At 39.4% G+C, this 24,813-nt stretch overlaps 1 protein-coding gene across 1 annotated transcript in view; it reads left to right on the top strand.

Annotated features, from left to right (window-relative positions):
* Positions 1-24,325, top strand: part of PRKG2 (protein kinase cGMP-dependent 2) — a 93,758-nt gene extending 69,433 nt beyond the window's left edge. The window contains exons 14-19 of the mRNA XM_049630717.1: positions 5,449-5,612; positions 9,977-10,099; positions 11,046-11,108; positions 18,542-18,608; positions 21,405-21,543; positions 23,455-24,325. Coding sequence (XP_049486674.1) covers positions 5,449-5,612; positions 9,977-10,099; positions 11,046-11,108; positions 18,542-18,608; positions 21,405-21,500 — 513 coding nt within the window. The 3' untranslated portion in view covers positions 21,501-21,543; positions 23,455-24,325. The remainder of the gene's footprint in view (positions 1-5,448; positions 5,613-9,976; positions 10,100-11,045; positions 11,109-18,541; positions 18,609-21,404; positions 21,544-23,454) is intronic.
* The last annotated feature ends 488 nt before the right edge of the window (positions 24,326-24,813 follow it).

The following is a 24,813-nucleotide window of genomic DNA, read 5'->3' as shown; positions in this document are numbered from 1 at the left end:
CCTTGTGGCCAGGTGTGGCCCTGGGGCACAGTTCTAGCTAATGAAGTGTGAGCTGACATGCTGTGTACCATTATCGGACCTAGGCTGATAGTGATCCCTGCACACGATCTTGATGCAGTCCAACAAATGCCGAGATTTGAAGTTGGCAGAGCCATAACATGGAAAGAGCCCGTGTCCCTGTCCCAGTGCTTGGAGGTCCCCTTACTGCTCAAGAAAACTCATCGTGAAAAGAGAAATAAATTAATGTCGAGCTTTAAGCTCTTATACTTTCTTAGATATGTTTGTTACGGTAGCTAGAGCATTAATTACTGTAACTCAGAAAGAGGTACTAGGTTTAAAAATAACAAGAGTCGACATCACAAAGATATGAATAGCCTCCGGAATGATCTACAGATTAGATACACTTCCAGTGGAATTCCAGAGAACCTTTCCTTGAAGTTTGGAAAACTGATGCTAAAGTATATCTAGAATAACCAAGGGCCGAGAATAGCCAAGACATTTCTGAAGACAAATAAGAACAGGGTGGGAGGAAACTCTCTCAGATATCAGAACTAATTATAATGCTGTAGTTCAAACTAATTACTAATGCGGGGGGGGGGGAATGCGAATTGAAACCACAGTGATTCGATGCTTAAAAATGGCAAAAATGAAAGTCGATATCGCTAAAGGATGGCAAGGATGCTGGGCAACAGGAATGCTACACATGCTGCTGGTGAAAGGAGTGCTAATCCAGTAGGGTCCCTAATGAAAGTAATTTGACAATATGTCGCAAAATTGAAGACACCGCATCTTTGGCCTGGTACTTCTCCCATTTTTCATCTACATCTGCTAGGTAACATGGAAGATGATGCTAACAGATGCATTTCTGTGATAGCACACAATAAGGTTTAAGACAAATGCCTGTCAGCAGCGTAACAGACCCAAAAACCATTGCATGTTAATTCAGTGGTGTATGATACAGCAGTGAAAATAAACGTACGCCAACATCAATCGAATTCACAAGTATAATTTTAAGTGAAAATGGGCATTTTGTCCAAAATAAATATAGGGTTTTTCTAAAATTTTTAAAAACGAGAATTTATTTTACTTAAGGATTCTATGCGGTATAATTAGAAATGAATACGAGTACCTGACCAACACAAAAGTCAGGATAGTGGTGGCCTCTTGGCAACATGCAGGAGGACACCATGCGGGGAGCACACAGGGCTTCTGCATTGGTTCTACTTTGTTAACCTGGTGGTGGGTACAAGGGTGCTTTTATGCCCATGCTTTATAACTTGCATGTATGTCACATTATTTTATATGTATTGAGTTTTTCCTAACTTGAAAAATAAAAGGAATGATCAGGTTCAGCTATATTCCTTTTCCCAGACCTTTATCAGCTGGATTTATTAAGTAACAACTCAGCTTTTCCCACCAATGTGTTTAAAATATGCTGCTTCCTTGCCCTTAAAAGTTGTCTACTTCCTCATCAATTTATGTAAAATGGGAAGGCTCCCTTTGAAACCTGGTTCAAGTCTCACCTCAAGTATCCATGACCTTCCAATACTTTAATTTTTTCATCTTTAACATTGGGGTGATAGTCCCTGGCTCACAAAGCTGTTGTAAAGATCATACATATACATTTACATATCTTACTGAAGCCAGTGTTAACAGTTATCTCTCCATGCAGCTTTTTTCAGCAAACAGGTGTTGAACATATGCTGTGTTATAAATGCTGTAGGGGCTACAAAATGAATAGGACATAATGCTTCTCTTCAAGGAGCTAGATTTACTCACACACAACTAGATGATGCTGCATGAGGGATGTAACTGTGGAGTATAAACAATGTTAAAGAACTTCATAGGAGAAGAGAATTAGTTCTGTAAATGCAAGAAAAGCTTCAAAGAGGTGGTGGCATATAAGATGAGCCTCAAAAGATTTTTTTTCAGTTTGTGCTCGTGCACGCAGAGCTCCTCTTGACCTTGCCCACTTACTAGTAAATGCTCTAAGTATTTCAGGTGAGTCACAACACCCCCATAAAAATGGGCTGTTGACATGAAAGACTCATCCATTCCATACCCTAGCCTCCCTCACTCTCTGTTCCATACAGTGGAAGCCATCCACTGTTGCCTGTTTTAGTGGATGGATGTTAGTATCGCAAGGACGTGAAATCATCTTTGGTTATTGCAGACAGGATAAACAGATTCCATTTTACCCTTGTCTAGACTTGGGCAAAGTAAGTGACCTAAAAATTCCACATAAATATTTTTTTGGAATGTTATGTCCCCATGAATCATTTGGCTTAATTAGACTGGTCATTTTGTATCCACTTTTTATGTGACCAAGAGAACCAATATCTGACAAATTTACTGACCCGGAGAGAAACTTCTGGGAAAGAAGCTAATACTTACTGGACACAGGTCCAGCAAGCCACAATGCTAATTTTTCTACTTCTGAATGATGCAATCACCGCTACAGGTTTAGAAGCATCTTAAAACCTTCTAGTTCATTAAAATCTTAGGAGACTTAATGCTTTTGAATTCCCAGCATAATGTAAGCTGTTTTTAATAATAGAAATTTAATAGAGACAAGAGAAAGCCTGTGTGTAGCTTCTCTGGATATTCTTCTTGAAAGCCCAGTTTTGTTAGAATTTCTTTTTTAAACAGTGGGGGTCTGTTTTCTTGCCTTCTAGAATGATTGTTTTAAGACATTAGGACATGCGTCACCCTTCTTTATCCTCCAGCAGTCTCTTAGACAAAAAACAAATCTGAAGCTCTTTCTGGGGCTTGCCAGACCAACACATAATCTGCCCTCATCCACTGTCTCTCTTCCCCTCATGCAGTGACCCAGCCACACTGGCCGTCTTGCTGATCCTTGAACTTACTATGCGTGTTCTCAAATGCTGGGGTCTTTACACTCCTCTTTCTCTGTCAGAATTAGTCTTGCTTAGATTTTTATAGAGCTCTTTTTCTTATTTCACACAGATTTCTGCTGAAATCTGCTCAAATGCTACATCTTCAAAGAGCCTTTTTGTAGTCATCCTATTTAAAGTAAAATTCCTATTGATCTCCATACCTAACTCTGCCAGATGTTTCTTCACAGGATATGTCACTATCTGGCATTATTCTATGTGATCTTCTATTTTTATGCATATTCTCTTCTTTCTCTTGAATGTAATCTCTGGGAGAAATGGGGCTTTGTATCCTGGTGTTTGGTACATACTGGTATTCAGTAGATATTCATTGACTGAATGAAGGAAGAAGCTTACATTTCTGTTGCCCAGAAGAGATAGTGTTAAAAGAAGACTGAGGCTTCATGGTGGAATCCAGAGTGGTACAAGACAGAGGTGGTATGAATGTCTATAGAGAATACACAGAACTTGACGTCAGAAGATCTGGGGCCTTCTTTATTAGGCACGTGACTTTGGATGGGTCTGAGTGTGGATTTCCTCTGACCAAATGGATTAAAATAAAGTTGATGAGGTCAAAGGAGAGAAGTGGTAAGTTTTCATAAATCTTAAAATCTTAATATAATTATTGCCATCTCTGTGGGCCAATATTCAAATATTACAAAAGCAAACCCAGCTATTCGAATTAAAATTCCCCTCTTTCAGGGCTGGAAAACTCTCCTAAACATCTAATGACCTTCCAGTCATTTTGAAATGGAAAACTTAAGTACAATGAAACAAAAAATGAGTTGAAAGGCTATTACGAAACAACAAAATGTAATATTTCCATATGTGCATGCACACAAATGCAATTATAAGCATTGCTTTCTTGTCTCTTAAATTTCAGTCTTTATAAAATTAGCTAGGATTTTCATATCAGTTCTTTCTCTGAGGAATAAGTAGATAAGCTAATCTCAGCTGGTTACAGATTTTAATTTCATAATATACTCAGTCATCCCTTAGATATCATCTTTATGAGTCATTTTGTATAGATAAAACAGTAAAAGCCAGCTTCAAATTAGGCTGTTTAAATTCCCTTTTTCTAATAAGGAAATCCTTGCTGTTGTATGATAAGTACTAAAAAGCATTAGTAAAAAGCTAAATTTCTAAGAGATTTAGGGTAAAACAAAGACTTTAAGTATTAATAGTCAAATAAATAAACGAGGGCTGGATTTTCTAGTTCACTGACATACTCTTTTAGGTGAGGGCCTCTTTTGATATATTAGCCTTATTTTCTTTTGGCCGATATTATTGCCATATTATTGGGATAGTCCATGCATAATGAAACTATTAACATGTGCATGTTGAGGCCCAGGTATAATTTGTGTCTCTGTTTACTTCAGAGAGGTGGAGGGTGGTTTTATTAAAATAATATCTGTATGTATTAGAGATGAAAAGTACATGCTAAATAGCCCCTGTGGACAGAAACCAACTGTTTGTTTTGCAGGGCAGGATGTCAGTCATATACACTGCCTCCATTCAGTGAGAGAGCCTTCTGTTGCTCCGGCCTTCTTTCCTGTCTCTATTCTGTGCACAGAGTTAGTTCGTTGAATAGAGTCTCAGAGAAGTGGAGGGCCCTATTCTGAAAGGATGGATGAGGGTAGCACTAATTCATTACCCTAGGAGAGTTCCTGATCCTTAGTCAGGGCCAGGCTCAGATATTACCTCCTAATGACATCTTCCCTAGTGGTCTTCTCCCTTATGTTCCAGAAGCCTGTGTTTCTGTCCCTCTGTACAATTGTCTACTGTGTCATGTATCACATAAAATAATATTAATCACATATGTATAAGTATTCCCAATACTCTGAGTTTCTCCTAGTCAGCTCTGTATCTGTAAGCCTAGCACAGAGCCTGGCCAATAGTGGGCGCTGACTGTGTCTTTCCAGAACAAATAATTTCGTGCAGGTGCTATTCACCGCTGACCTCCCTGAGAAGGACTGAAAGTGTACACAGTCCGGCCAAAGTTGAGATGAGATGATCCCAGCTTTTTCTTTGGAATGCCAAAATGTAAAGGGTGTGGACATTGTTCATAATGGTTTTTAAAGATCGATCAGAATTTTAAGACCCCCTTTCTTTTTTTCAATAATGTTCCCTTTCCCAAACTCTAAATTCTGCTAGTATTTTTCTTTTTATGATGGAGCTTGAAGTGCACCAGGGCCGATCTCTTCCCCTTTCTTTCCTCTTCCTGATGAATATACCACCACTGATTGGAAAATTATTTGTCTGCTTGCTCTGAGCTTTACATTTGTTGTAACCGTCTACTCTTGCTAGCCATTCCTCTTATCCTCTAGGGGTCTTGGGCATAGAGGGTGTGTGCATGGAACTTTCTCCAGTGTAACTAGATTCATACCTGGAGCTACAAAAGAATACATGAGAGTGTCAGTGTGGTGTGTGTGTGTGTGGGGGGGGGTGTGAAGGGGAGGATGGAGGTATAGACAGAAGATAGGAAAAGTCAGAGGGAGACTTAAAGCACATGAGTTTTATGGTCTCTGAAAATGTCTTTGACATTCTTTCCCAGGTTGACTTTGGATTTGCTAAGAAAATAGGATCTGGACAGAAAACGTGGACATTCTGTGGAACTCCAGAGTATGTAGCTCCTGAAGTCATTCTCAACAAAGGACATGACTTCAGTGTGGATTTTTGGTCCCTGGGAATTCTAGTGTATGAGCTCCTCACTGGCAAGTAAGTACATTCAAGTGCACAGAAGTGCCAAAATAGTTTACTAATGATAAAAATATATAATTTAAGAGTTTAACATTTTATAAATGTTTTTGATTCGATGTGATGACTCTCCCTGTATGTATGTTTTACATGTAGCATGCTTGCTGGTTTGTAACGTGGAGAACACATTCAGGAAGGTACGGGAAAGGAATACAGAATTTCTATGGTCTACCTAAAATGGCAAGGCCTCTTTTCATGGATAACATACTAAGGGTGTGAAGATTTTGGTAATCCTGTTTTAAGAATAAGAAAAGGAATTTCAGTTGTGGGCTGTTATTATTTCCTCTTGTATGTATTTTTTGTAGTTGAGAAAATAGTAATCATATTTCAATTAAATCTGTTAAAGAATGAAACTGCCTTTAGCCATGCTTTTCCATCTTCCCAATAAATCATTAACGAGAAAAGCTAAGAGAAAGGAAAATTACTGGATTTAAATTTTAATCTCCTTGTCATCTGCTTTCTAGAGGTGCTAATGAACAGACACCAGACACAGCAGGAAGTTTAGCAGTGAAAATTGAATTATCGTTCCTGGAGGGATTAAAGGGCTATGTTAATGAATCCAAGATCCCAAATATTCAACACACATGCACACGTACATATACGTGCACATGCATTTATACCCACACGTGCACACACACATATATAGGCTTTATGTAACATTACTTCACGTTGTGAAACACTTTGCAAGTTTACAAAGCACTTACATGTGTGTTATCTAGTTTTGCTTTCATAAATCTATGTGGAAGTTAAAGAAAGAATTTTTATTATTTTATAATTTAAAATTTTATTATGATTATTTTATGATTTAAATTTTATGGATTAGAAAGCCAGGACAGATGGCTGCCTGCTTAATATCAGGGATTTGATCCCAGATCTTCTAACCCTAAATGTGACATACTTTCCATTACATGCCCATGCCTTATACATATGTGTTTCTATTTTTTTAATGTCTATTTGTTTTTGAGAGAGAGGAGAGCATGTGCATGGGGTAGGGGGAGGGGCAGAGAGAGAGGGGGAGGGGATAGAGGATCTGAAGCGGGCTCTGTGCTGACAGCAACCAGTCTGATGCAGGGCTGGAACTCATGAACTGAATGGTGAGATCCTGACCTGAGCCGAAGTTGGACATTTAATGGACTGAGCCACCCAGGTGCCTCCATATGTGTTTTTAATGTAATGCATGGACATACACACAGGATTCAGTTCAGTTTTCTGCCTCTGTTTCAAACTGTTTCGATCATCCCTATAAACTTTTATAAACAAATGTTGTCAGTCTTATATTCAGGGAGGATTTTCATATGGAGTGACATAGGAAATACTGGAATGAGTCTGTTGACGGGGATTCACGTCTCTACACATACTTAACGAGTTTCATATGGGGCGTCTGGGTGGCTCAGTCAGTTGAGTGCCAGACTTCGGCTCAGGTCATGACCTCATGGGTTGTGGGTTCAAGCCCCACGTCGGGCTCTGTCCTGACAGCTCAGAGCCTGGAGCCTGTTTTAGACTCTGTGTCTCCCTCTCTGTCTGCCCCTTCTCGGCTCACACTCTCTCTCAAAAATAAATAAACGTTACGTTTATTTATTTTTGAGACAGAGAGAGACAGAGCATGAATGGGGGAGGGTCAGAGAGAGAGGGAGACACAGAATCTGAAACAGGCTCCAAGCTCTGAACTGTCAGCACAGAGCCTGACGCGGGACTCGAACTCACGGACCGCAAGATCATGACCTGAGCTGAAGTCAGACACTTAACCGACTGAGCCACCCAGGCGTCCCCCCCAAAAAAATTTTTTTTTTAATTTTTTTTAACGTTTATTTATTTTTGAGACAGAGAGAGACAGAGCATGAACAGGGGATGGGCAGAGAGATAGGGAGACACAGAATCCGAAGCAGGCTCCAGGCTCTGAGCGGTCAGCACAGAGCCCGATGCGGGGCTTGAACTCACGGACTGTGAGATCATGACCTGAGCCGAAGTCGGATGCTTAACCGACCAAGCTACCCAGGCGCCCCCAAAAAAATTTTTTTTAAGAAGAGTTTCATAGGGGCACCTGGGTGGCTCAGTTGGTTGAGCATCCGACTTCAGCTGAGGTCATGGTCTCACAGTTTGTGGATTTGAGCCCCGAATCAGGCTCTGTACTGACAGCTCAGAGCCTGGACCCTGCTTTGGGTTCTGTGTCTCCTTCTCTCTCTGCCCCTCCCCCGCTCACACTCTCTCTCCCTCTCTCTCTCTCTGTCTCTCTCTCAAAAATAAACAAACATTAAAGAACAAGTTTCATAAAATCTTGAACTTTACACTACAGATTCCAATGTTAGATTACCTGTGGGCTATAGTCACCTCAGTGTCCACATACATTAAGCACACAGATACAGAAGATTATATTATCTGTATTCATTTTCCAATTTTCATTGCTTAAGATTTTGAAGAAAAGAAGAGAAAATTGTCCAGACTGTCATTCAGAGAGAAAGTTTCTTAAAGTCTTGGGACACAAGGAATTCTGTCTCAAGAATTTGTTCCTCATCCCTGGGAAATGTACCAACTGCATTTCTAAGAGACACACATGGTTCTTGTAGGTAACTAGAGAATATACATCTCAGTCTTTATCAGCTGGAATAAACGGCTGCAAGGAGTAGGGAAATCAAGGGAGCGAATAAGGAAGAGGGGAACCTCAATAACGTGGATTTGCTAAAGTGGCTTTGAGCTGTCAAAAAGAAGTTGAGAAATTATTTTTGTAAAGGTTTTCAGGGTAGGGCAAGAGAAATGTTCATTTTAAATGACCCGAACCCTAGAGTCAGAAGGTAAATGAAAATGAGAAAAGAACTGAAACAAACCAAAACACAACAGACACAACATAGCTGTAAATACATAAGTATTGAAAACACAGCGATACCTTTTGTTTCATCCCTCATTTTCTTTATAAGCAAAACACAGACTTCTGTTGCACACTTTGTGCACCAACCTAACTTCAGGTTTATTACTAAGAGTGGGAACTCTCAGAAGCAAAATTTCTCAAGCATTGCCAAGATATTGGCAGGCTAGTTCATGAAAGTCGTCTTTGCTTTTTCTGTTATCCAAATTCAATGGCCAATTCTCAATGCTTTCTTACTCACCTCAGGAACACTTTCCTTGAAATATTCTCTTCACGTGGCTTCTGGGACCTCCCTTTCTCTCATTTCTTTTCTCACACTGGTGGCTCTACCTCAGTCTTCATTGCTGGACCCTTATCCTCCAGCCCTCTCAGCATCAGGCCGCTTCAGTCCTTGATCCCTTTTCTGTTTACTCACTCCTCAGTTGGTATCATCAAGCCGGAAATATCATCTGATGATGCCCCAGAATCATACCTCCAGCTCTGACCTGTTTCCTGAATGCCAGACTCCTAAATTCAGCTGCCTGCTTAGCCTATTTGGACATCTACAACATAACTCTATTTGGATATTTCATAACCTGCTCTGTACCCCTGCACCCCCACCTCTGGCCCCCACTCCAGCTTTTCTTCTCTTGGTGAACGCTAGCTCCATTCCATAGGTCGAAACACTAGCATCATTCTTGAATCCTTTTTTTCTCCCGCACACCACACTCACCCCATTAGCAATTCCTGTTGGCTTTACCATCTAAATAGATCCAGAATCCAACCACATCTCACCACCTTCACTTCTGCCATCCTTAGTTCAGGCTATTGGGCCTTACTTCCCCTACCACCAGCGCTGTCACGGGTCATTTTTGACACTTTTTTTTTTTTAAAGCTTACTCTGACTGCTGTAAACTCCATCATCTGACTCAGAACGTATCCTGAGGCCCTTACCATCATCCACTAGCTTCACATGATACGGCCCCCATCTCTTCTACTCCCCACCTCCTTGCTTACTCATTCTGCCAGCAACCCTGCCCTCACTGTTCCCAGAACATCCCAGGTCCCGCCTAACTCACGGCCTTTGTACCTGTTACCCTGCAGTCTTTTGCCTGCAGATAACAAGTGTGGCTCATTCCTCCCTCTCTCCACTGATACCGCCGCTCAATTGTCAACTTACGAAGGAGGCTTTTCCTATCCACTGGGTCTAAGAAAATCACACCTCTCTCTGTCACTCTGTCTCCTCCTTTATTTTTCTTTTTAGTGACTATCATCACCACCTGACAAATTATCTCTTGTGTATGTGTGTAATTTGTTAAGTGATGTGAAACTAATGAAACTATTTTCCTGCATATATACATATACTTTTTATTCAATGTCAAAGGAGAAAGAATGGGGGAGGGTGGATGGGAGGAAAAGAAAAGAAACTCAGTTGTAAATGGATCTGAGACGTTGGTCCTAGTGTCATGTTTTGGCTTTTCTTCAGCCCTCCCTTTTCCGGGATTGACCAAATGATGACCTACAATTTGATTCTCAAAGGAATTGAAAAAATGGATTTTCCCAGAAAGATAACAAGAAGGCCTGAGGATTTGATTCGCAGGCTTTGCAGGTGAGAATGAAAATTAAAAGCCCTAGTTCCTGGGGAATGTGTGAAGTGTTCTCATTTCTGTTTCCATGCATTTTAAAATTAGGTATAGGTTTACTTTTTGTACTTTTCTATGTAGCTAAGTCATATTTAAAGAAAGTCATTTTCTGTTTTGTACTGGGAATTTGAGTTTACTTCATGTTTCAGAATCATAGTACCTACTTCCAGTTTAAAAGAGATCCACATTTTTCAGCTCATCTTTGAGAACCGCCTTTATCTGTTAAAGGGCAAAATGAACCTTAGTTTAATAAAGGATTATCCACTTACCACCTTGTTATTTTGAGAGAAAATCAGTGGTGATGATGAAATGTTCCTAAAAGCCCTCTCAGCCTTCATTTTAAAAAACAGTACTTCCCTAGCCTTATTTTAAATTATTCTAAATTTCTGTTTACCCTTAAAAATAATTTATTGGAGAACAGAAGACTTCTGGACTTTGTGTTTTCACTTTATTTTGTCACTGTTTTCTTTTTTTTTCATATTTGAACTTTTTTTTATTTTAAATCATTACCATTGAGTAAATTTAGGATGTGAAACCTAACTGTAGGCTGCTGACAAATTTCTGCATGTTTCTAAGATTCCAGCTCAGATGTAAATGATTCTCGAAAGCTTTCTCTGGTTTCTTAGCAAAGTTGGTAAGATAGCATGCTCCTGTTCTTTTAAGCATTTATTCATAGCTCATTTAAAGCACTGGGGTACGTACGTCTATATACATACACACATGCCAGAAAAGGGCGTGTGGTTTTCATCTCCCTTTACTCAGCTGCCTAGTCTGTGGATATTGTTGAATAATGAATGAACAAATATATATATAAAAAATGTTAAATTTTAATTTAAAATTCACTGAGGCATAATTACTATAAATTGCCTTTTCAAAAAACAATTTTTTTTTTTTTTTTTTTTTTTTTTTTAGGCAAAATCCAACGGAGAGACTTGGAAATCTGAAGAATGGAATCAATGACATTAAGAGACACAGGTACATAGCTAATTCTCTGCCAGAAAAAAAAAATTATAGAAAAAAAAATGAAGCTTCTCTCAGTAGGTTACAAGGGTCCCTTTAAGGATGCTCAGTTTTTCCTTTTTCATGGTTTTCTTTTTAATTTGTGTTTTACTAGGTGCAGTTACAATAATCAGTCTCATTTCTTTACTGTTGGAAATTCACATCAAGAATGGATGAAGTTCTAAAACAAGTGACAAAATCACGTCTTTAAGTTATAGTGACTTAGCTTTTTATACACTGCTATTCTTATTTTTTTTCATATCAACTTGGACTCTATAGACGAGTTAATTTTTAATTTTGACTTTTGATTTATGAGTAAATTACAATATAATCTCTGTTGTCAATATTAAAGAGAAATCAACTGTTAAATAGTGTTTTTTTTTTTTTTAGTTTTAGTAATAATATCTATTTATTTTAAATATAATTTTCTTCTGACTAGCTCTCCAAATTTTGAAGCCTAGTGTTGTATTTTACTTTTGGGGTAAAGTGCGTTGATTTCCACAAAACCTCAAACAGTGTTTTAGCCTTATACAATAATCTAATATGCATCTCTTTGGCTCTGTGGATTTTTAAAGGTGGTCTTTAGAACCATTGGTAACTTGCATGAGTTATCCTCTTTGATGTGGTTGCATATGAGGAGTTAAAGCCTTTCAGATTTTTTTTTTTTTTTTTTTTTTTTTTTTTAGAGAGAGAATGCAAGCAGGGGAGAGGGCAGAGGGAGACAGAGAGAAAGAGAGAGAGAGAGAGAGAGAGAGAGAGAGAGAGAGAGAATCTTAAGCAGACTCTGTGCTTAGCGTGGAGCCCCATTTGGGGCTCAATTCCATGACCCTGGGATCATGACCTGAACTGAAATCAAGAGTCAGACGCTCAACTGACTGAGCCACCCATGTGCCCCCAGATTTTTTTTTAAATTGATGCCTAGCTAAATCCTGCAGTCCTCAAGATGTTTTAATTTTCCTCATGGTATACAGATATAAAATATCGCCTGTTGATAGTACTATTGATAAAAGAAAAACTAAATTTGAGAATTTCATCATTGAAAACATGTGAACTCGCTAAAGTGTTTTCTGTTCAGAAATGAAAACACCTCTCAGTATTTCATTCCTATCTGGATTTTTTTTTTTTTTTTTTTTTTTTTGTACTGAAGCAGAGGCACATAAATGCAGCATGGAAATAAAGGGAGAGAAGCTTCTGAATAGAAACACTATTCATTTTGCTTTAACAGTAGTGGTGCAGCTTCAAAAAAAAAAAAAAAATCCCCTGCTGCCAGCCCTGCTCCATCTATTCATGAACTTACTTGAAATAAAGCCATGTATTCAACATTGTAAATTCATATTGGGCCTTGCCTTAAGGGTGTGTTAGGAGGGAGGGAGGATGATACAGACTCCTCTGCACATTTAGAGACATCAAAATGCTTTTGGTATTTTATTGTTCTTTGTGATCCTTTGGATTGCCCTCCGTGTCAAGCTCCTTATTTGTCTTAGATTCCAATTTATCTTTCTTTCTCCATGCTGTTATCACAATTTCTGTTCTCATTATAAAATGACACATAAGCCCGCTATTCATATTAGGCAAACAAGTGTCCTGTCAGTTAAAGTCATTCTTCCAATATTATTGTCCTCCTTTCTCTCATTAAAGAAGTGTCTTCAGTTTTGCTCTGGGATGGTTGGGTTAACAGGCTCTGGTTTTATCTTTTATTTCTTATTTACCTGAGGCTCATTTAAATGTGGCTGTCAAATTGTGATTGGATGCACATACAAATTGGTACTAAAGGCTTTTCTCACGTCAGCGTGGTAATGAAGAATTTTGAATTTGCTTCCCTGTGGGGATTAATTTACCCACTCTTCTTAACAGGCAGGATGTTCTTTGCCGCATTAGGGTATAGTCAGAGTGCCGCACATGTGATAGAGGTCAGTAATGAGATGTACCAAATCTACACAGTGCCGTTCAGTGAGCCCCAGGAGCTCAAAGACATCATTTCATCTGATTTTTGTAGTGCTTCTTATGATACAAAGCTGAGGCAAGGGGGACCTGAAAAAGAGATCTCTCCCTGCCTTCAAGTAGGTGGGTTCTAAAACCTTCCACATGTCTCCAAGGCTTAGAGCTTCCCTACTCAGTATATTCTTGGACTTAAAAAGAATATCTTTCTGAAATTTGCCATCAGATTTTCCCACTCTTCTCTAAAGTAAAACATATGCTTTTTTCTTAGAGAACCATTCATTTTAAGTTTGTATTTAAAAACAATACAGTTTAACATGGCCTGTTGTTGGTTGTCCATTCTGAGTTAAGTCACCTGAACTAAAAATAATCAGAGTGCCTCCTTCCCCTATTTCTGAGCTAACTTATAAACTAGGCACCGATCACGTCTCCCAACACCTATCTGAAAAGAGGGATAATATATTTGTAGGGTGCAATTAAATCTTTCCTGCTATATGGGGGAATAATTTGTTTCAGGTGTCTTAATGTTACCCTTAATAGGTCTAGCCACAAAAATTACTTTCAAAGAATAGCTTCTACGAGGCTTCTAAAAATGAAGAAGCAATTTATGTGCCATTGCTGCTAATATTTTTTTGGTGAATATTTTTCCCACATGGATGCATGCTGGCACTGGCATTACTTAAAATGTGGTTGGTGTCAAAAGGCCAAGTGTTAAGTGAATGGCCACTCATGTTAAGTAAATATTGCCATAAGTCAAATTGTAACAAGTACTCAGCGAAAAATGTATAGGCTCTTTGATTCGGTAGAGTAACAGCAGTGATTTTTATTAATATTTATGGAGTAGCTTCTGGGTAGAGAGCACTGTAAAATATGTTAAAAGAAATTGTGGCAATATCTGGTGGCAAAAGAAAAGAATCCACATAACTGTGCACCTAGAAATCCCTAAAAACGGAGCCTCAGTCTATGCAAAGAAGCTGATGGGTGGATCAAGGAGAGGACTTCTGTGGTTTTGTAGCAAGAACAGAGGAAGCCATACAGTTGGGGCTGCTGTCTGACTTTCACTCTTTGATTAGTGTCTCAACAGCTTTCACTAAAATGGCCCTTTCGGTTAAGAATGGCATCTGAAATGGAATGTACCAGAGCCTTCCCTCTGTTTATAGTACTTTTTGTCTTGCTAAGCTTAGACTTGGAATGGGGAAGCCAGAGACTGAATGAAGGCCAACTCCAGGGGTGGGAAGAGATTAGAAAAGATGGAAGAGCATAGGGAGCCTGGGTGGCTTAGTCAGTTAAACATCCCACTCTTGATTTTGGCTCAGGTCATGATCTCACCATTTGCGAGTTCTAGCCCCGTGTCAGGCTCTCTGCTGTCAGTGAAGCCTGCTTGGGATTCTCTGTCTCCCTCCGTCTCTGCCCCTCCCCAGTTCACATTCTCTCTCACTCAAAAATAAATAAATGAACATTAAAAAAAAAAAGATGGAACAACATAACTTCTGGCATGGCTCACAGACAGGAGTGGGACAGCCTCCCAAAATCACCCAACCTTCATCCTCACATCTCTACCAAGGCCCTGCAGCATCACGGCCCCCTGTGGTCATGCTCCACACAGCAGCCAGAATTATCCTTTGGAAGTGTGCTTAGATTCCGTCATTTCCTTAGAACTTTCTTTTTTTTCTTCTTCCTTTTTTAAATCTTTTTTTAAGTTTATTTATTCTGAGAGAGAGAGAGAGAGAGAGAGAGAGAGACACGAGCGGGGGAGTGACATAGAGTAAAGGAGCAAGAGAATCCCAAGCAGGCTTCTCACTGACAGTGTGATGTCACTGAGAGTGACTTTTTTCCTCTTCCTACTTCGATTTGACACATTTTGTTAAGTTTGCTTTTTTAATTTATTCTGAGAGAGAAAGCAAGTGGGGATCGGGAGCAGAGAGAGAGGTAGTGAGAGAATCCCAGGCAGGCTCTGTACTGTCGGTGCATGGGGCCTGATGCAGGGCCGAAACTCACAAACCGTGAGATCATGACCTGAGCCAAGATCAAGAGTCGGACGCTTCACTGACTGAGCCATCCAGGTGCCCCTTGCTTAGAACTTTCTAATGGCTTCCCATTAAGAATAAAATCCTGATTCCATACTATGTTCTACAAGACTTACGTGGCCTGGCTTCTGGCCAGTTCTCAGATACCTTATTTTTTGTTCTAGTTTCCTCTCCATTCACCACCCCTCAGCTCATTTCCATCACTTTCTTTCATTTAGGGCCTTGCCACGAGTTTTCCCATGGATCTCCCCTCTCTTCATTCCAGCCGGTCCTAACATCCTATCTCAGTTACCCGCCACCACGTTATTCCCTTTTATCTTCTTAGTCCTTACTAGTATCTGAAATTAAGTATTAGTATTGTTTATTTGTTTTGTTTATTCCCTTGTAAACTCCTACAAAAATATAAATATCCTAAAAACAGGACCTTTGTTTGTTTGTTTGTTTGTTTTTGATGCCTGGGACCAAACTGATTTTCCATAAATTGTGCTGGCGAGCTTTTCAATAGAAAAGATCAGTGGGTATAGAAGAGTATTATTACATGTTCCTTATAAGATTCCGAGAGACAGAATACATTATTTACATCCAAGAGAAGCAAGGCCTCCTTACTTCTACTGTTGCATTTCCAACCCACCAAGTTTGATATGTGTCCTAAAGACCAGATCATTACATTTATTTATTTATTTATTTATTTATTTATTTATTTATTTTCTTCTTCTTTTTTTTTTATGTTTTTATTTACTTTTGAGAGAGAGAGAGATTGGGAGAGAGCAAAAGCAGGGGAGGGGAAGAGTGAGAGGGAGGCAGAGGATCTGGAGAGGGAGGCTGACAGCACAGAGCTTAATGCAGGGCTCAAACTCATGAACCATGAGATCATGACCTGAGCCAAAGTTGTACACTTAACTGACTGAGCCACCCAGGCACCCCCAGATAATTTTATTTTTAGATTAATGATGTGGAAGCAATAAATAAAAAGAAATTTCATCTGGCTATCAGCTTAACCTCATTACAGATTATTGTAAAATACCTTTTTATCTTGGAGCTTTTTGTATACAAATCACCAAGAGCACCACCAAGGTGGAATGATATTCTAAGACATGATAGGAAGAGGTTATGCATAAGTGTCTTCTCTTGAAGAGTCATTCAGTCATTCAACAAACATTTACTGAGCCTGGTTTGATGACTAGTCTTGCTCCTAGTGTCAGGGACACAGAAGGAAAGCAAACAGATGAAAATTCTTGTCCTCATGGAGCTAGCATTCTAGCGGGGAAGATAGGATGAACAGGATAGCTAAGTAAAGTATATAGCAGATACATCAAATAGCAGAAAACTAAAGCAGGAAGGAGGATAGGAAGTGGGGTGGGGGGGTATGGAGGTGAGATGTTACATTGGATGGTCAAAGAAGACCTCACTAAGAAAATGATCTTTGAGAAAAGACCTGACAGTGTTGAGGGAACAAACCACATGCAGATCTGGGGAAAGAACCATCTAGCTTTGAGTGCAAAGGTCTGCAAGTGGGAGCATCTCTGCCTTGTTGGAAGAACGAGGAAGAAGAGAGGAAGGAAAGTAGGACGGTGGTGAGGTGGGGTATGGGGTGGTGGTGGAAAGGGTGGTGTGCAAGGCCTTAGGGGTTACAGTGAAGTCTTGGCCTTTCACACTGAGCAAAATGGGAAGCATTGGAGAGGGGGGGGTTGAACAAAGGTCTGACGTGATGTGACTTATGTTTTAAATGATCACACTTGCTGCTCAGTGATTTCCTGTGGACAAAAGCAGGAAGACCTCTTGGGAAGTTATTGCAATAACACAGGTGAGGAATAGTAATGGCTTGGCCCATGCTGGTAGAGTGAAGGTGATGAGAATTTTTCACATTCTGAATTCAGATAGATTTTGAAGGTAACACTGACAAGATTTGCATTTGGACTGAGGTAGAGATGAGAGAAAGGATAAGTCCAAGGTCTTTGGTTGGAGCAACTGGAAGAGTTGAGGCCAGCTCGTTGGGGGAACATTTGGACCTCCAGTGTGGGCCTGCTAGATGCTAGATGCGGGTTAGACACCTGCTTAGGAGATGGGGAATAGCAGCTGTAGCTATTAGCCTGGGAAGCAATGGAGAGCTCTTGATTGGAAATAGAAATGGTTAACCAGTGTATAAATGCTGTCCAAAGCTATAAGACTGAATGAGTTTACCCAGGAAACGAGGGTAGTTGAAAAAAGAAGGTTCAAGGACTGAGCCCTGGAGCACACCGATTTCCTTTGGAAAGAGCAGTGGGAAAGGAGGGACAGCACCCAAAAAGGTAGGAGAATAACATGTCTTGGAAGCCAAGTGAAAACAGTATTTCAGGAAGCCTGAGTGATGAACCATGGCGAATGCTCATAGGTTAAGTAAGACAAAAACTGAGAATTGAAGAGTTCACAGGAGTGAAGGGGGTGAATGCTGATTGCATTCAGGAGAAATACAGGTGCAGTCAGGAGAAAATCGGTAAGTAGAGGGATTAGATCATTCTTCCAAGGAGTTTTCCTGTGGTCGGGGGAGAAAAATAAAGTGAAAGTTGGATGGGCACTCAGGTCAAGGGAGGGCATTTTGGGGGTGCCTGGGTGGCTCAGTTGGTTAAGCGTCTGACTCTTGATATTGGCTCAGGTCATTATTTCAGGATTCGTGAGTTTGAGCCCCACGTTGGGCTCTATGCTGACAGTGTGGAGCCTGCTTGGGACTCTCTCTCTCTCTCTCTCTCTCTCTCTCTCTCTCTCTCTCTCTCTGTCTCTCTGCCCCTCCTGTGCTGTCTCTGTCTCTGTCTCTGTCTCAAAATAAATAAATAAAATTTAAAAACAAAGGGAAGGTGTTTTTGTCGTTGGGAGAAATAAAATGCCCCCATACTGATGGGAACCATCTAGCAGGTAGACATTAAAGATTCAAGAGAGAGGACAACGGCAGATACATGCTTCTGAATAGAGACGTCTCCAGGATCAAGTACCCAGTGGAGGAGCTGAGCTGAGCTTACTGAGTTAACCCTGGTGCACCAGGGATGCAAGCACGCGGATGTGGACAGGCAGGCAGTTATGCTGGTAGGGGATTGTGGCAACTCAGTTTTTTTCAGTGAAACAGGAAGCCAGGTCACCATTTGGGAGTGAGGATGGAGGTGGGGAAGGTTTCTGGAAGTTTGAGGAGGGAGGGCCAAGTATGAATTATGAGTCTAGGGGAGTGTGACAATGGGTGGGACAACAGGGAAATCTAGACCAGTTGCTGGGCAGCATTAACTGCCCCCTTGAGGTTAGTGGGCATGGATTTAATGTGACAGCAGACTACCAGACAGACATGCATTTTTCCACCGGCCACTTGCAGCTGCACTGTCATGGGTGGGGCGAGGGCAACAGAATGGACTGACAGACACCTTGATGTGTTAAGAGTTGATCTGGCGAGTAATATTCCTCTGTACTGTTTTTACTTCTCAGGTGGTTAAATGGTTTTAATTGGGAGGGACTGAAAGCGCGGAACCTTCCATCACCTTTACAAAGAGAGGTATGGTATCTACTCTACTCCATTTGTCGTAGTTTCTGTTTTTATAAGCAGAATAGGGGTGTCTTCGTGTGTGCCACAGTTTAGATTTTTTAATCGGTTTTTAAAAGTCAGTGAAAATGTCACAGCAGTTGTGATTATAGGGACTAAGTAGTAGCATTTCTTATTTGATGGCGATTAGCTCAATTCTCAGGAACCAGTTACATATAAATCTAACTCCCCATGTCGTTGGTGTTGGTCAGACTGACAAAGGGCTCTAGAAGTATATAATATGAATCATACGTATTATTTAAAATTTTCTAGTTAGCCATAGGAAAACGAAATGGGTGAAATTAATTTTAATCACTACAGCGTATTAAAAACTTGCCGTTTTGATGTGTCATCAATATAAAATTTTAATGAGATGTCACGTTCATTTTTCCATACTGTTTTTGAAATCCCAAGTGGATTTTACAGCAATCTCACTTTGAACTAGCCACCTTCCACGTGCTCAGTCACCACCTGTGGCTGGTTGGACAGCCCAGCTCTAGAGAAAGCAGATCATCTGCTAACTCGCAAGGGGAAGAATGACTCAGGAATGATCTAGGTCAACACCCTACAGGCTCTATGCGGTGTTCTCGTTACTGGAATTTTAAAGATCTGTGACTCCCTCGTACATTTTTAGATTGACATCTCAGTGTTTTCATCACATGCTTAAATTATTGTGAAGGATGTGATTTCTAGTTTGTTGTAAATATTGACATTTTGAAGTAAAACATTCCTCCTTTAAATATATGCAATGTGATCTAAATACCAGTGAGATTTGATGCCCATCAGCCACTTAAAAAATACAGACAGCGGGGCGCCTGGGTGGCTCAGTGGGTTAAACATCTGACTCTTGATTTTGGCTCAGGTCATGATCTCATGGTTCCTGAGATGGAGCCCCGCCTTGGGCTCTGCGCTGACAGCTCAGAACCGGCTTGGGATTCTCTATTTCTGCCCCTCTCCCCCCCACCCCACCTTATGCTCTTTCTCTCTCTCTCTCTCTCTCTGTCTCTGTCTCTGTCTCTGTCTCTCGAAGTAAAAAAATATACTTAAAAAATAAAAAATACTGACAGCAATATTACATAATTCTTTTTTCTCCCTGAATTTATATTTTTATATTCCCATCTTATTTTCCCTAAAAAAAATTATTTATGTAAAAGTATTCCTATGCTTGCCAGTATTTGAGTATTCTTTAAATGCCTTTGAACTATAGTTTTCTAAATTTTAAAATCCCTGTGAAAAAACAGAAATTTCTTTGACAACATAAATATTTCTTGTGGATTCAGTTATAATTACATTTTTATAGCATTGAGTATCAATCAACAGAAATATGTTATAAAATTTTAAAGTAAGTATTTAACAAATATTTCCTGAAAAGAGAGAAATGTCACTTATTAAAAAAAATGGGATCAGGGGGTGCCTGCATGGCTCAGTAGGTTGAGCGTCCAACTCTTGATTTTGCCCGAGTCATGGGATCGGGCTCACTGGGCTCAAGATTCTCTCTCTCTCTCTCTGCCCCTCTCTCCCACTCATGCTGTGTCTCTCTCTCTGAAATTAAATAATAATAATAAAAATAACAATAATAATAAAAGAATGGGAATGGGTTCAGGGTCCACATCAATTCTATTTCTTTTTAAAATTATATTGGGTGGCTCAGTTGGTTAAACGTCTGACTTTGGCTCAGGTCATGATCTCACTGCTCATGAATTCAAGCCCCGCATGGGGTTCTGTGCTGACAGCTCAGAGCCTGGAGCCTGTTTTGGATTCTGTGTCTCCCTGTCTGTCTGCCCGTCCCCTGCTTGTGCTCTCTCTATCTCTCTATTTATCTCTTTCTCAAAAATAAATAAATACAAAAAATATTTAAAATTATATGGATATAAATGCTAAGAGCTGTGTTCACATAGATAAGTAGGAATGGAAGGTTTTATATAGCAGTGTTTCTTTGAATACCTTATGAGTGATCTCCAACCTCCTCTAAAAACACATTATGACCTTCCATAAGTAGTATTTGTACTGATTTATCAGCTGAGAGTCCAGTTGTGTACTTTTAAATTTTGTTTGCAAGCAAATAATTGAAAACCATCTGATTTGCAAAATAGTTTAATTTCAGAATCATTTCACTCTTTGAACAGGGTCAGTCATATTTTAAATTGGCCCTTTGGCATTCTGGAAACTTTATATGGGTCAATTAATCATATAAAAATCCACTTTTATAAAGTGGAAAAAGTATTTAAAAGTGGCAAATTTTGATTTTTTAAAAATATTTGCTGTTAAAATGTTTTTCAATCTGAAAAAAAAAAAGATATAATTTCTACCACTTTTTCCTTTGGATGTACCTCCTCAGGCCAGGAAGCTTCTATTGAATGTAATGCAGTGACCAGATCCATTGAGGCTCAAAAATGATAATTGGTAGGGGCGCCTGGGTGGCTCAGTTGGGTGAGCGTCCAACTTCGGCTCAGGTCACGATCTCGCGGTTCATGGGTTTGAGCCCCGCATCGGGCTCTGTGCTGACAGCTCAGAGCCTGGAGCCTGCTTTGGATTCTGTGTCTCCTTCTCTCTCTGCGCCTCCCCCGACTTGTGCTCTGTCTCTCTCTATCAAAAATAAATAAATGTAAAAAAATTTTTTTAATGATAAATGGTCATCTTTTCCTTACATGTAACTTACCAGTGGTTACAGTATAAAATCGTTGTTCAAATATAAGAAGCATTACCTGTATATAATAGCTTGCTCAGTCAACGTTCTCCTCACCTTTGGTTTAATTCTTCCTCTATTAGCTCAGTGGACCCACAGACCACAGCTACTTTGACAAGTATCCCCCTGAAAAGGGTGTGCCTCCAGATGAACTGTCAGGCTGGGATAAAGACTTCTGACAGAAGAAAAGATGATTACTGCCGATACATACAGAAGAAGAGTGTAAGGACCAATAACCCAGTAGTGACCATTTCTCTCTTTGGAGTATTATCATATCTTTTGGAAGACCATTAGGGAAGAGGAATCCCTGGCCATGAGCTGGGTGGACAATGTGGCTATGAAGGTGGTTCTGAATTATAATGTCTCATTTAGATGCTGTGAATTATTCATGTATTCTATTCTTCGCTTTTCTCAAATGCTGAAGGCTATCCTATTCCCCTCTCCACAGTCTGAACCAGTTGTGCTGATGGGGCACCATTTTCTCTGCAATCCGTTGCTCCATCCCAATCATACTTGTCTCCTTTGAATCCTAATAAGGTTTAAAAAGTGTCTTGCCTTTGAGCAACTAAGTCACGCAAATGGAAGGAAGAACAGGGGTGAGCTTTAGAAGGCTTCCCCTGTGACAGCAATTCCATGTAAGCATTACGGCATCTCAAAGTCGTGGTTTGCAGAAATCTTTGTAGTCCATACAAGCTCTTGATTTTCACCTGCATTCCACCTAAAAACATGTTAACATGTTTCTGGTGCTGGTCTGGGAAAGGCAAGTTTAAGTATTAGTGGTACCACTTCCTAACATAAATGAGTTAATTCATCCAGCCAGTAATTATATTCCATCGGGGAACTTGGAAAAAATAAAGCAAAAAATATTTTTCATTCTCCTGTGACCAGCTGTGATACCTCAGAGGCTTTTCAAAAGCCTTGTTAAAAGTAGTTATAATGTGTGATCAGGTGATGGGCCTTTGGAAAGGTTTTATCTTATATGTTAAATATTTCCCCAATCAAAGTAGAAAACGCACAGGCACAAAATCGTGAAGGCTTTTTCTTCTCATTAAATATGGAGGAGAATAATTTCTAATGGGTCAGGTTGCTGACTCTGAAACCCTGAGATATTTTGGCCAGTTCTATGAATGTTGCTGTTAATCAATCAAGAGTATAGAATAACCACAGTTAATTTTTAATGAAAGTCCCATTGACTAATGTTGATGCACTGTAATCACTGTTGCATCAATAACTTTTTAAGGAGATTTGAGTCATGGATGTGTTTATAATTTTAGATTTTTGAGGTAGGCAAGCACCTCAGGAAGTCATAGGACTTAAGTAAAAGGGACATCCAGGATGTGCCCTTCTGTCTTCTCACAACCTTCCAGATGATGAATAGACTAGTTTCAATGGCATTGGATGCCAGTGCCTAAGAAGTTTACTAGAGAATGTTTTTGTGTATCGACCAAAATCCTACCGAATGGATGGGAAGCAGACTTTCTCTGTATCTTTTTGATCTGGCAGAGTAAAAATAACATCTAAGTTCCTGCATTATTCAAGCTTCTGGTTATATTTTCACATGCTAATGTTCTATGGGAAAAGCAACCTCTACCCACTCTCCACCCATATTTTCAGCATTCAGAAAGAGTCAGCTATATGCTTCCTGAAAAGTCAAACCAGTTAAGTGAGGCCCAACCCAAGAAGGTGCATCCTTAACAAACTGAATTTCCACATTTAGAGAATCCTTTTGCTGAACCAAAGAATTTTTGTTTCCTGGAGTAGTATTTTTAAAGATTATGTATTGTACATAGACAAAGCATTTTTAATAGGATCAACATAACCTGCTTAATGAATTTCTAAGATTTTTAAGAGATTTTTATTTGCATTTGGTTTGTAAGCATTGTATGTTTTTCATGTATATATTTTTAAATTGCCCACCTATAAATGTAGAAAATTTATGCATTGGATGGATATTAGAATTATATAGTTATAATAATAATTAATATTCTCAAAGGAGATCAATAGTTGTAATTCAAAAAAGACTTACATACATACAATAAAAACCAACTGAGAGTACTACAGTTTTATTTTGCCTGTGATTGGCCATATCAGTATACAATCTCCACATTTGATTTTATTTTGTTTCCTTTACAGTACTTTATAAAGACGAAGAAATGAACCATCATATAATCCTAATAATTCCACTGTTTCCTAGCTGGGTGACCTTGGGAAACTGAGTTCACTACTTTGAGTAGAGCGCTAGCTTTCTCACCTGTAGAAGAAGGCATGGTAAAGTGGTACCTACTTTAGAGGCCTGTTTCAGGCCTTAACAAAGACACCCAAAGAGTCCTTTGCTGATATCTGTGAAATAATCAATGCTGCATAGGTGGGAGCTACTGTTACCGTCTCTGTTAGAATCAAAGGGGACTTAATAACCATTTAGTCTTGACCCTATGTATCATTGATAATCTGTATGTACAGTTGTTCCAATTAAAATCAGTATTTATCTTCTTCTTTTAAATCATGAAGTAAAGATGAAAAATTAATCCTCACCAAAATGAAGTGCTTTATTAACAGCTCACCTACATTTCTAAACTCTAATTTTTTTATGAATTAAGGACATATATGTGTATATATATTCTTAGAAAATACAGCCCATCATATTCCTGATCATTAAATCATTCTTGTTCTCTCTTTTCCAAATGCAAGGTTAAGTTTTCATTCTTGAGGCTCTTCTCTTTGGGGCCAACTTTTCACAAGTGTAGTTTCTGAATATTTTCTCTAAATGTGAAAATGTCTGGAGGGAGAAGAATATAATGATGAAAAGTAAGAGTTTTGAAGTTAAAAAGATCTGGGTTTGAATTCTAGCTCTGCCCAGATTTGTGTGAACAGTAAACCATATCTTTATTCATCTGTAACTCAGAGATATACATGTAAAGCTTTGGAGTATTGGGCCAGAATATTAATACTTGTAGGTCACTGATAATAACCATTTGGAAATAAATATATACATATATTTCTTTTGGCATAATAATAAATCCTTGTTCTTTATTGCTAGGCATTGTGCTAGGGGTATTTACATCTTTTATCTGATTCACACAAGATTCTAAAGTAATCATAAACGTACTGACTGTTGATTGCCCTCAAAGCTAGACATTGGCTTCCATGTGCATTTCATTCACAATTTCACTGTTGTGTTTTTTCCTAGCTTAGTCCCAGTTATTATGACTATATAACAACCACAATTTAGTTGCTTAGAACAACGGTCTTATTATTATCCTAGATTCCGTAGGTCAGGAATTTAAACACACAGAGAAGATGGCTTGTCTCTGAACCACAATATCTGGGACATCGGGGGGAAAGACTCATAGACTGGGGTAACTTCAATAGCCGGAACCTAGAATCACCTAAAGCCTTGTTACTCACTCCCTGGAGCCTAGGCTGAGGACACTCAAGACTAGGACTTCTGACCAGAGTGCCTGCACATGTCCTCTCCACAGCTTGGATTCCTCA

Source organism: Panthera uncia, chromosome B1 (genome assembly GCF_023721935.1).
Source record: "Panthera uncia isolate 11264 chromosome B1, Puncia_PCG_1.0, whole genome shotgun sequence".
NCBI classification, from domain to species: domain Eukaryota; kingdom Metazoa; phylum Chordata; class Mammalia; order Carnivora; family Felidae; genus Panthera; species Panthera uncia.
The sequence above is the reverse complement of the archived record's forward strand: the minus strand, read 5'-3'. Positions and strand labels throughout refer to the sequence as shown.